At 39.8% G+C, this 13,907-nt stretch overlaps 1 protein-coding gene across 1 annotated transcript in view; it reads left to right on the top strand.

The window, feature by feature from the left end:
* PCSK5 (proprotein convertase subtilisin/kexin type 5) overlaps nucleotides 1-13,907 on the top strand; it is a 215,578-nt gene that overhangs the window by 155,804 nt on the left and 45,867 nt on the right. Inside the window, exons 9-10 of the mRNA XM_048504377.1 lie at nucleotides 257-357; nucleotides 6,914-7,017. Of these exons, the coding sequence (XP_048360334.1) occupies nucleotides 257-357; nucleotides 6,914-7,017 (205 nt within the window). The remainder of the gene's footprint in view (nucleotides 1-256; nucleotides 358-6,913; nucleotides 7,018-13,907) is intronic.

Below are 13,907 nucleotides of genomic sequence, written 5' to 3'. Positions count from 1 at the left end.
AAATTGAACTCATTCAATCTTTTGACTGATATCAGTGATGATATTCATGATTTTTATGGTTTTGGATTTTCAGTACTGTTCTGTAATTTTTTCCCATGGCACATATCACTGCAAAGGAAGTGCTTCCCAGCTTACATCAAAAGTAAAATTTAGTTTGATCCTCAATACTTGACCCATGCATAAGTAGTTTGGGCAACTGGAACACATTTTTCAGCCTGCAACCATGTTCTGAATTTCATGTTCTCTTTTTCTCCAGATCACTACAGACTTGAGACAGCGTTGCACAGACAGCCATACAGGGACTTCAGCCTCTGCACCCATGGCTGCAGGAATCATTGCACTGGCACTGGAAGCAAAGTAAGATTTGAATTATGCTTTTAGAGATATAATTTTGTGTATTTGATTATTTTTTTTGTTTATTAACCTCAAGATAAATTAGTTTTGCTCTGAGGAAAAACTGGGGTATGATACCAGGTATGGATTGCAGCCAGAGATTTCTCTTAGGTAGGGAAAATTAGGATGATCACCATGTGCCCTACACTTTCAAGAGCCTTGCAATTAGGAGCCTTCTAATTAGTGAAGGTGCGGATTACCTGGGCAGTGGATGTCAGCCCCATTCTGTATAGACCCTACCATATGTGTATAGTGTCTTCAAGTTGCAACTGACTTCTGATGATCCCAGCATGAAGTTTACAAGGTGAGTGATTAAGCAGAGGTGGTTTGCCATTGCCTTCCTCTGCATTCTTCCTTGGAGATCTCCCTTCCAAGTTCTAATCTTGCTTGGCTTCCAAGATCTGACAAAATTGAGCTATATCATGCTGAGACCCCTCCATAAACCCTGCCATGCAGATAATCAATTACTTGTTGGTCAAGCACAGGGACAGTTCCTCCACAGATGGTATTACTTCCTTGGGCAGTAGTTTCTCTGTTCCAAGTGTCAGATCAGTGTGCCATAGCCACAGAGGATTCTCAAGGCTGAAGGAAGCAACTTTTCACAGACATTGTAACCTCCTGAGGACTACAGTAATGTTCTGGTATGTCCTTAATAGCTTGATGTGCATTACATTAAAAGACAGCTTCAACATTTATCATAAATTATCATTCCAGATATTTACTACAACAAGAATAATTTACAGACAATCTGTACCATATATTATGTACGCAAAGCAAATTCCACAGAAAATTGAATGGTGTAAAGGCATATCAATCAAATCATGAAGCAATGAAAGCTATTATAATTATAGACTTCTGTTCCTTACATGTATATGTCAGATTTTCAGTGTAATCTTCAGCAGAATGGTAACCATTGATTTCATGGTTTTAGAAGCATGTGGTTCTAATTAGGATTGCATTGTAAACTATTATTATCGAGCTTACAAAGTATGGGTAAGGAGCTACATAAGAAATTGAAGAAGTGTTTCCATTAACATTTCTTATTTATTTTAATTGAAACACTGATTCTATTTTGAATAGATGAGCATTCGTGCCATTATAATTAGACTGTTAATTAGGCTTGGAAAAAAAGTAACCATATTATCTAAAAATGACTCTTTCAATCACAACAATCTCAGTTGTAAAGCCATAATAGTTTTTTTCCACAACTCTAATCTACAGATAAAATTGAATTTGTGTGAACTAACATATTATATTTAGAATAGTTATAGAACAATGTAATGCATTTATATTGCCAGATTATTTGAAATTGGAAACAAATCACACTTATAACTGAAACTTTCAAAATGTAAGGTTACCTAAGTCACCTGTGTAAATCATTGTTACTTTGAGTCCAAAATTCACCACATGTCAACTGCACTTGAAGAAATTATAATGGCATACACTGGTCATCATTTTACAATGCTTAAAATAGTATGTTGCAGGTGTTCTTATGAGTAATTCACATCTTGATACAATATTCTTTTCTTGAGTTAAATGAAAACAAGATTCAAGTCTCATTTGCAGCATCCTCTTCTATGTTTCCTTAAAAAATGTACCTTAATAAACCTACTCAGTATTGTCTTAAGCTGCTATTCTATTTCATTAGAACAATTAGCTGTTGTTCATTTCTATAGATGTAAAATGTCACCCTTATTAATTAGTGTCTCCTATTTGTTTAAAGGCCAGCTTCTAATTAGCATAATTTGATTCTGTACCTATTACATTCTTTCTTTGGCATTAATATGTTTTTATTCTTAACTCAGTTCTCAGGTAACATTGGCTGTTTCCACATGGGCAGAAAACAGCGCCTAGGGATGGTTAAAACACTGTCCCTGGGGCGCTGTTTGCACAGCGATGCAGCAGCGCCATGCTGGGCCCGCCCAAGCGGCACGAAGATGCCGCTTTTAAACCTCACTCCCTGCGCGAGGTTTTTAACAAGTGGCATCTTCCCACCTGCGCGGTGTAAACTGCACTGGCATGAGGCCACCACTTTTGGCCCCTCCAGTATCTGTGAGGGACTTACTTTGCCCTCCTCTGCAACTCTGGGCAGCTGGAAAGACACACCCACGCTGCCCTGTGACCCCTGAGGGTTGGAGGGCAGTGCAGAGGAAGGCAAGGTAAGTCCCTCGCAGACTCCCTGGGCGGCTCAGTGTGGAGCTTCCCCTGCGGGCAGCATCGGTGTCAGGACTGCCACATGGGACCATGCGAATGGTCCCGATGCTCCACTGGCTTCATTTATGCCAATGGGAAGCCGCTACCTCTTGTTGTGCGGAAACAGCCATTCTCTCTTGGAACTGTGCAGTTTACTACTGTTGAATAGCCTTTAGGATAGGCTTTCATTATTGGTGAATTGGTTCAGCTTGAGATTGAGTGAAGATAACACTTCTTCTTATTTGAATATGATGTTTTCTTAACATAAATCAAATTAGGCAATTACACTAGCAGAAGTAGATTGTTACATATATAACCAACCCCAGATAACCCGATGTATTGGACTGCTTGGAATGTTCTCTCAGTTTGGGTAGAGGGCTGTGGTATGCAAAATAAAGAATAACCCATGGACGAAAAAATTAAGACAAGTTCCTTTCAATATCTATACTATTTATTAACTGTGACTCAATGGCAATATTGTTTGACATCCTAAAGACGGGAAACAAAAACATGTGATAATTCTCTGTAAAATGTTGATAAAGTTCATTAAATTAGGTTTTGAATTGTGGATGAATCATTGGACTCAGATTTATCTTAAGTTGTACAAAATACTGGAACAGGGTTTGGTTTGTCTGAGTGGTAGATAATTTGTGGGCCAGACAGACAGCTGTGTTGTGTTCAATATATGACCTTTTGGGGTGGAATTTTGTGAAAATTGGAGAAGAAAAAATGTTGGTTAGAATACGAGCAATTTCATTCCATAGTTTTCTGAGTGTTCTACTAGCAACCTAACTGGGCAGCACAGATGGTGCAATATTGAAACAGAAGAATGTGAAGATGTTATATCAGGTTCAACTAAACTGAAAAGAGACAGTCGTCTGGTTTGTGGCATCAAAACTGAGAACTCCCTCCCGCAATATCCCCTTCAATCAATGGTGGATTCTGCACAGCATATTTACTTACTTACTTACTTACTTACTTACTTACTTACTTCATTTCTACTTACTTTACTTCTATTTTACCACCACTTTTACTTACTTCTTATTTCTACTTAAATTTGTACCACTTTACTTACTTATCTTATTATATCACCCCCCTCAAAGGGCTCTAGGCAGTTTACAAAAATTAAACACTATAAAATCCTAAAGAATTACAAGTTTAAAAACATAACCATCAAGTACAACACAGTTTAAAACATAACAGATGGCAACTCACATGTAACCTCCCTCCCTCTTGGAAGGGGATTGGGCACAATGATGGTAACAGGCAATCATAATGGCATGCAGGGGATGGCACATCAGCAACTGGCCCCTGCAAAAGCATAGTGGAACAGCTCTGTTTTGCAGGCCCTGCGGAACTGCTCTAGGTCCCTCAGGGCCCTGATGGCTGGAGGCAGAGTGTTCCACCAGGCATCGACCAAGGCAGTAAAAGCCCTGGCCCAGGTCGGGGATAGTTGCATCATAGAGGGACCAGGGGCCAGCAGCAAATTCGCCTCTGCAGAATGCAGAGGTTGAGTGGGGACATAAGACATATAACACCTTTAGGATGTTATAAAAAGATCAGTTTTGGCATTTTGTATTCCTACAGCGCAGGCTAACACAAGTGCAAGCGAAACTTTTTTTCCACCTGCTGCACAGAGCTCTTGTCAGTTTCACAGTGGCACCATTTTGTGTGCTGCAGCAGATTCTCCCTGCCATATTGCAACTTCTCGAATCATGTTGCTGTAGCTTTGCAGACACCTTCCTCAAAAAAGAGAGGGAAAACTACACATTCATGGGATCGCTAGACAAAACAGACTTCATTAATCTACCTTTTACAGTGCAATAGCAAACGGATAAGCTGCAAGCAGAGGAAACCTCTGTGGGGAATCTCCATGGACAATCTGCAGCACAAAAATGGTGGGCATGAGTGGCAGAAACGAAAGGAAAAGATGTTTGGGCGGGAGAAATAAAGCATTTCCTGCTTGCTTGCAAAACTCATTTTAGGGAAGAGAGCTGTGTGAATTTCTCCAAAATGCTTTTTATAACATCCTAAAGTCATTATATTTGTGCTGTGCGAAATCCACCAATGTCTGCTCATTGGCAGGTGAAGAGTTCTTTGTTTTCTTTGGTGTTCCCTAAATGATGTCTCCTTTCAGCCCTATGTCTTATTTTTGTTTTTAACTGATTTTATATTTTCTAGAATGTTTTGCTTTTAACTATTAGCTGCCCTTGTGGTCCTGTTTGTGATGAAAGGCAGTACATAAATACATGTAAACAAAGATGCGGGGCCAGTTTTCGGAAAATCACTTAGGTTCCTTTTGTATTTTAACGGATGTACAATTATTGTCCCCTTTCACATATGGACTCACTTCAACGTAGGGAGGGTTGCTCACCATACACGGCAATACCACACAGATCCGTAAATTCAGTGGAAGGCGCTGCCAGGGAAAACCCCTACGCAAAATCTTGCAATAATTTTGGTGGATTAGCATATGTTTTTCTTCTATTCATGGCTTCCACTGACTTTTCTTATAATGACAGCTTTTCTTATAATGACAGCTTTATATCAAGTAGATGTAGGGGAGAAATTATAAAGGGGGGGAAGGATGTATTACTAGATAAAATATTGACACACAATCTTAATAGCAATAAAGTTAGACCTGCTATTGTAAAGCTGGCCCCTGTACCTATAGAGGTTGCGCAGCATAGATAAAGACTGCTTCTGGATTTGAAAACGCAAAGTATTCTGGAATATTCAAACTTGTCCTGGCAATAAAATGGGGAACTCAGTTGCACCATACTCTGATCCCAAAGTATATATCTGATGCTTTCCAAGGTACTATCCTAGTATTATTATTATTATTATTTATTAAACTTGATAAACCGCCCACCCCCGAAGGGCTCTGGGCGGTGTACAACAAAACAACTAAAACAATAGTATACAATAAATAATTAATAAATAATTAAAAATAGCAGCAATCTAATCTATTAAGACAAAACTAATAAGACTAATGATGATGGCGCCCGATCTCTAGGCCAGGAGGGGACAGACAATACCAGAAAGATGTCACATAGGTAATGCCGATGATGATGCGGCATACAGCACAGGGGTATCCAACCAGCGACTGGTCTCCCCAAAAGCCGGGTGGAACAATGCGGTCTTACAGGCCCCTGCGGAAATCACTAAGATCCCGCAGGGCCCGCACAGTTGATGGAAGCGCGTTCCACCAGGCAGGGGCCAGGGTTGTAAAAGCCCTGGCCCGGGTAGAGGCCAGCCGCACCATTAAGCAGCCAGGAATAAGTCAGCAAGTTATCTCTGTGCAGAACAGGAGGCCTACCAGGGACAGTGCGCGGAGTGAGACGGTCCTTGAAGGCGAGCTTCCCAGGCTGCGCAGGGCCTTAAAGGTTAATACCAACACCTTGAAAACAATCCGGAATTCCACCGGAAGCCAGTGTAGGCGGCGCAACACAGGGGTGATATGTGCTCTAAAAAGAGCCACCCACCAAGAGTCGCGCCGCCGCATTCTGGACCAGTTTCAGTATCCGGATCAGTCTCAAGGGAAGCCTGTCTGTCTGTCTGTCTGTCTGTCTGTCTGTCTGTCTGTCTGTCTGTCTGTCTGTCTGTCTGTCAATCAATCATCTGGATTAAAACAGATTAAGTAGCATTTCTACTTATCTTCATATTAAGTAATTTAATGCTAAAACATTAATCTAATTATGTGTGTTAATACAAAATCTGTTAATATTATGAACCGTAATTTAATACTTATCCAGAGTATGATTGGATTGGTAGGCATCATAGTGTCCTCTAGTGATGACAAGGCACAACAGCAATTAAATACAGCCACTTAGACTTCAAGACATTAAAAAGTCTCGAAAAGCTAATAAAGGTTAGCCTTTAAATAAGGGCCAAATACAGGATGGTCCAATGATCATCCTGTATTTAGCCCTTATTTTAAAGGTGTCAGAAAGGACTAATGGGGAAAAGAAGGAAAGATCATCAACCATCAGTGTCTTCTCCTAACTAATTGCTGATGCGCCCCAATGTGAGCAAGCGTGTCCTGGTGAAAAAATATAAAGAGAAATGTATATATGTACACATTTTTCTGTAGATAATATAAATAATTTTAGCTACCTAAAAGAACCATACTGAATGCTTTGAATATGAAAAACTTCTTGCCTATTAAAGCATTCTCTGGTTTGAACATGTGAGACTGAAACATACTAACAGACTGTGCTCTTTTGTCTTGAATACTTTGGGAGATTTTTTCCCCCTTGTTTTGAGACTCACTCATCTCTTTGTTTCTTTTGGTTAAATGACTCTGATTTTCACTTTCTTTCTCTAGTCGATTACTGACATGGAGAGATGTACAGCACATCATTGTAAGGACTTCACGAGCAGGACATCTGATTGCGAATGACTGGAAAACCAATGCTGCTGGTTACAAGGGTGAGAGTTTCCTTTCCTATTCATTATTACAAGCCAAACATTTTTTCACATTTTGAAGAAAAAAAATTAAAATTCTTTGCCTGCTCCCTAAAGTTTTGCCTATTTTCATTAATAAAATAAATACAGCTAGAATGTCAGAACTTTATGAATTCTTTGTCCTCTGGTGGTTACTTGCCATTCATTTATATCTGTTCCTTTGGGTAATATTAATTGTTCTTTGAATCAAAATAATCTTAAGATAGTGGTTGTTCTGAGAAAAAAACAAATTTGATTTTAAACTTGCTGTGCAGATAGAATTGTGTTTACAATGTTATTGGTATTATCTGTTTACAGTATTATCAGTGTGATATTACAGTATTATCACTACAATATTACCAGTGCAATCCTATACATATTTATGAACAAGTAACAGCCTCATCCAACAGACTGGGCACCCGGCCACAGCCATGCTGGCCTGCTGCTGCCAAGGAGGATTTCCGGCAGTGTGGGGGGCTTAAAATGCAAAAAGTTCTCACTGCTAGGAAGCCCCCATTGAACTTAATGGTCATATGCCACCAAAAAGCCTAAGCCCCAGCCAACAATACAACTGGAACAACAGCTGGGTGGGAGCCATCTAATGTCGGCTCCTTCCCTGGCCATGTCCCCTGACCACCCTTGCTATGCCAGAGGTGGGAACGCAGGAATGCTGGCACAGCAGTCTGTGCCACATCCCACCACCTTGGAGAGGCATGGTGGCTACTCACAAGTGGATTTTCCCTTCTGCTGGGCAGTTGGCAGCAGGGCAAATCTGCCAGCAGGGCCTTGCACTGCTCCCAACAATGGATTCGCACACTCACCCTTTTTGGATGGGGCTGTAAATTTCACATCATTCAATGAGGCTTACTCCTAGGCAAGTAGCAAACTTTTTTGAAACGCTATTATCCTAACAATTAGTACACAGAAGTTAATTTTTTCTACTTTAGTGGGACATTCTGAGAAATGTTATTGTGGGCGGAACAGTGACATTCTAAGCGAAAACATCCCCTTCTAAGTCCATGGTCCATTGTGGAGCTCCAACTCGCTGTCTTCCATTCCCCAACAGACAATAAGCTCCCTGAAGCTGAAATAGTTTAAAATTTTAGGAAGATACATTTTTGACAACACCAATCCTTGCTTTAGTGGAGCTTATTCATGTTTTCAGGAGACAGAAGAGGAAGTTGGGTATGACAATCAGTCTCTTTTGATCACTGACTTGTTCTGGTTAGGAAAAAGTCAGGTAGTTACAGTGTGCTGTGTTGTGTGTGTTTTTTGAATACAAATTTACATCTAACCATTGATCTGTCTTGCTGACTAATTTCCATGAACAAAAAGATACAAAACAGAAAACAATGGATAATGGCAGAACTGATATGAAAATAGTGATTTGTCAAAGTTTGTACATATTTGTAGCACATATTTGTAGTTGAGTGTATTTGTAGTGCTTTCCATCAACAGTATTCCTGACAACCATTCAGTTGTGTACTAAATTTATCAGTGAATTTGATTTTGTGGTCTCTGAATGCAAGGATCAAGGAGCAGCCCATCAACTCCCAGCAAACTTAATTCCTGGAGTCATGCAGGTTTGAGTAGGCTGCATAGAGGGGAGGGTGAAATTGCCCGCTTCTCCAGTCATCATGGCTTTGAAAATAGAAGAAGCAGGAAGGATCTCAGGAGTCAACTTTCCCAAACTGGCATGGGACTCATGATGGGATGGGAACACAGGAAAGATCTCTCACCATCAGCACTTTCAGATTTGGGATCGAGCCCAGTGATTCCACACAACTACAATATATAATATATTGCAATATTTGTATGAAGTCCTGAATCTTTTGTTTAAGCCCCCCATTACGGGTTTATGTAGCACCTCAGGAGCTTCTCCAGCCTGTTGTTAATGAAAGCAGATAGGGCAAAAAACCAGGAATAAAATGTGACCTGACAGTATTGGACCTGGAAAGGGGAAAGGGAATGGTCCCCACCATTATGGATCTGAGGAATCAACTTTAACCCAAATGAAAAGGATAGTTTTTAGGAAATTATTTTGGCAATGTGAACTGAGCAAATGGTTCTAATAAAACTCCAGCTTTCTTAAACCTCTTGTTAGTTTTGGATGAAGGAAAAGCAAATGATTTAGATTAAATAACAACTTCCACCTCTAAGCTTGGTGCAAGGAGGGGGGACTTGAACATAGCTGTTGGCCAGAATGGAACAGTATTTTACTATAGCACGTGGCAATATTTAGTGTAATATTTCACTATTGTTCTCAACTGTAGCCAAGAGTGACAATTAAAGACCCATCCCCATAAAATGAATTACTATGATCAGACTGAGGCCCTTATGGAAATGTGATATCCTCCTGATGATGGAGACCATATTTATTCTATAGCATGTTCATAAGAAGGTGTATATGAGAAGCTAGGGGGAATTAACTTCTAAAAATACTAAAACAAATTGAAGCATACGGGATGGAATCTGCTTTTCTTCCATAAATACTAGATAAAAAAGGAAAATGTAGAAAGTGTAGAAGAGAAAGGAGGCTTATTTCTTAAGAAATTGAAAACTCAGAAGGGAGAAAAAACAAAAACTGAAGGAGGCTTTTGCTCAACAAAAGGTCAGTGAGAGCTGGCGCTTGAAAGTGGGTCAGCATGCCTTTTCAGTGGATTTGTTTGCATAGCAACACTGTGCCTTAGAATAGTTGTTCCTACTAATTGTAAGTCAGAAAACAGAGAAGAGGCCAGGAATGTAGCCATTTGACTATACAGTAATAGAAAATAAATGAACAAAAAATATTGGTGTTCTTTATTTTTTGCTTGATCCATGGGAGGTTGCAAACCGGGCAGAAAAAGACTGTTATTCCATACAACTGCTTGATTAACGAACCTCATTAAATGCCCATAAATAAAATAAATCCCAAGTATTATTGCATCTCAGCCAGTTATCGCTAGTGTCTCTAAAAGTTTTGTGTTACTGTTGCTCAGGATGAGACATCCTGATGTGATCAATTACTATTCACGTTTATTTATAATGTATCTCTGACAACTACAAAACATTTGCCTCTTCTGTTTCTCAACCTGCTATTCTTCCTTAAAGAACATTGTATACTAAAGACCCACTGTCGTACAAAAGCTAGAGAGTGCCTTTTTTTTTGTTCTTCCTGTCTCAGTGGCCAAAACAATAGCCTACTATGAAGGACTGGTATGGAATTTCAGTTTTGCCTGCCTGTGTTCTGCCATCAATTGTAGTACAGGGAATATACAGCATAAGTCCAAAAGTGGTTTCAGAATAACAAAAGCAAGTTAATATTTTCCTAATATAGAAATTGTTTTATGAAGGAGGTTCAAAATAAATGGTATATACTTAAACATTTAATTATTATGTTTGTGTCCATACTTACAAAAACTTGACTTTGTTAAAGATGTGAAACAGCAAGACAGTCTAATGCATAGGTGTCAAACTCGCAGCCCTCCAGATGTTATGGACTACAGTTCCCATCACCCCCTGCCATCATCGTGATAGCAGGGGATGATGGGAACTGTAGTCCATAACATCCGGAGTTTGACACCTATGGTCTAATGATTATTATGCCTGTATATTGTACTAATCTGTGTGGTCATGTTGATTGAACATAAGTTCATCAATCAAAAATCCAGAAGTATTATTCCAACCTTGAGATTTGTTGGTAGGGTTATTTCACAATATCCATCTAAAAATTGTTGTTAAGACACAAAGAAAACAGGACACTGTAAAAAACAAAGCAAATGCAGCCCCATGGTGTCTCAGTGCACTTTCTAAAAGTGGAATTTGTACAGATACACAGCAATTATTTACCAGAATGTCTGCTTTTAACTTGTGTAACCTCTTGGCAAGTCTGTTTTCAGATAAAAGGACAAATAAATAGTTTGATGAATTTGGGCCATAAGAATTTCTAAGTGATTCCTGGCAGTGCATCATCTAGTGTCAAACTTTATTGGAAAAAGTAAATTAGTGACTTGAAAATGAATTCTTGGTGCAGACAAAAATGCTCAAAATAAGAACTGTCTGGTGTTTTCCAGTGCATTTTTCCTCTGTATCTTGTTTAATATCCATGAATGCTTAAGTCTCATCATCTTACTGATATTGCACTGTGACTAGGAACCATGAAAATGCTATAAGTAGACATGGGAGCCTAGTGCAAATGTCACATCAGTCTGAATCTTTCTTGACCATTTTAGGAAAGATGCCTGCAGCTGAATCTTCCATCTGAATTATGTGAATATACTGCTTACTTTAGAAGATTGTTATAAGGATTGTTGAAATAATGTACACGAAATGCTTTGATTCAAGTCCAGCATGACCTTAAAGACCAAAAAGATTTTCAAGTTATAAGGTTTCAAGAGGCAAAGCTCCTTTAGGTCTGATGAAGGTAGGAATGCCTAGAAGCAGGAATTCCTTCTTTTATCTGACGAAGGTAGCTTTTCTCAGAATTTTCAGCTTTTCTTTAAAGAAAGCCTATAACACATTTCTTTACAGAAATACAGACAGAAATGCATATGCATGCATTCTATCACTTACTTACCAGTGAAAAAGCTTTACCACACCCCCACTCTCACCTTCCCAGAAACTCTGAGGCTGATTCTGCATGGGCCAAAAACAGCGGTTTGAAAACGGTGTGAAAACAGTATAAACCCTTTTACACCATTTTAAACCCTTTTATACCATTTTCACACCATTTTCACACTGCTTGTTTTGACCCATGCGGAATCAGCCTGAGATTAGAGTTTCAGCCCTAATCCCTTAGAATTTAAGAGGGTATAATGCTTAGACAAGCTGAAACTCAATAACCTTCTACTACAGAAAAAGTGCAGTATTCATGGCCAAAGCATGAAGAGAGCATAATATCCAAGAGTCTTAAACCCTTCCTGAAAAAAAGGTATGAGGAAAAGTAATCTGAATAAATTTGAGCTAAGGGTAAAACTTAGTGTCAAGGTACTGACCTAATATTATGTTGGAGGGAGTGACTTGCAAACAGATGGAACTCTGACATCTCCCATTTTAGTTTACCCACACCATAAACTCCATCCTCACTTTTCTCAACAAAGGGTTGAGTCTAACTTTTATCCCCAGCCAAGAAGTGTGGAGAATTTTGCCAATTCCTCAGACTACAGACTTCTGTATCATATCTAGCACCGTTCTGGGAATCTCCTGAACTCTGAGGACAGCGGTTTGGAGAGTACAGTGGTTTGCAACTATCAGGGAGAATAAGGAAAGTTGTGCTTCAGGAAGAACTCTGCTTGGGTACTTTAGATACAACCCACTGATTGGAATCCTATTTAATCATCTTGTGTTGAGGTCATCCAATCTCTTTTGTAAATACAGATCAACCAAGGAGCCACACTGTTTGTGGTTTTATAGGATTACACTCTTATAAAAATGCCAATCTTTTCAGGAATTTAAAAATTAAGAAATCACTAGCAAACCATGTAATTGCAAACTGTCAATTTGCTGGATGTTCAGAGGGTTCCTTTTTTTCTACTGAAGGGATGCACACAGCTTCCTAAGATTTTGGGGAGTTTGTTTTGATCTAGGTTTGCCACAGTTTCCAGATGTTCTACAGGTAGTGAGTATATAAGCTTTGGGTTTGCTGCTGAGAGGTAAATTTTGTAGCACACAAGGAGATTACTGAGGCTGGATTCATATATAAACAACTAATGTGGTTGATTTATTTACAGTGACTTTTTAAAGGGGGAATCTTGTTGAGCATCTTTCCTATGAAACTCTGAAGAGATACTGTCTGTGAAGGAGATATATTCAACTTCAGAACTTTTAAAGTTATTGTTGATACCATAATGTTTTTCTTTGAAATAAATATTTAAAAACATTTTTATTGGTATCTATTTTTATTTTTGAAATTTACCAGTAGCTGCTGCATTTCCTACCCTAGACTTAGGCCGTTTCTGCACGGCCACAGTAGGGGTTGGGTCGGCGTACATGACACTGACCCAACCCCTCTGGGACTGTTCGCATGAACAGTCCCAGAACCTACCGGAACGACGGCACTGCTATGCCATGCTGGCGTCGTTTGAAAGTCAGAGGCCGCATTTGCCTCTGCGGCCCTCCACTGCTACGGTGCCGAAATAGGGACACACCCCCTACTCCATGCGTGACCGGGCCTCATCCGAGCTCGCAGGGCAGAGGGCGTGGTCCTCAGGCTCCTCCGGTGTGATGCGGCGGAGGGCCACAGAGCAGGTAGGTTGACCGGACATGGGGGGAGGGAAGACGCCTTCAAGCCGCTGCCATTTTCCATAAACTTTGCTCAGGAAGCGAGGTAGGAAAACGGCGGCTTCACGCCGCTCGGGCAGAGCAAGGGTTTGCAGCCGCACTCCCTGGGGATGGCGTTTTTGTCGTCCCCAGGGCGCCATATTAGGCCCGTATGGAAAGGGCCATATACACGAGTCAATAAGTTTTCCCAGTTCTTTGTGATAAAATTAGGTGCCTCGACTTATATGCGGGTTGACTTATACACGAGTATATACAGTATTAATCATATATCTTTAAATTCTGCTTCAATAACTGTTATTCCCATGCAAGACTATAGTAGAGGTCTTATAGGAAATCACACTGAACATTGTGATATAGTGCACCACTCCTAGATAGGTATCTTTGTATTTTTCCCATTCTCCATCTTTCCCAAGAAGAAGTGAAAATAGTTAAATCTTTAATATCTTGTAATCATAGATTTGCATCCTATATCTTCTTATGTGAAAATTCAGTATCACACTAATTTGGCAACTGAGAGTATGGTAAGAACTACAGTAGTAGGTATGTACCCACTAGATTCCCCCATTGTGTTCATATGTCAGAAATTATTTTGTTGCTTGCCTTGGAGTGAGATCTCT

This window comes from Sphaerodactylus townsendi, linkage group LG07 (assembly GCF_021028975.2).
Source record: "Sphaerodactylus townsendi isolate TG3544 linkage group LG07, MPM_Stown_v2.3, whole genome shotgun sequence".
NCBI lineage: Eukaryota > Metazoa > Chordata > Lepidosauria > Squamata > Sphaerodactylidae > Sphaerodactylus > Sphaerodactylus townsendi.
Note: the sequence above shows the minus strand (reverse complement) of the source record. Positions and strands in the feature narration are given on the sequence as shown.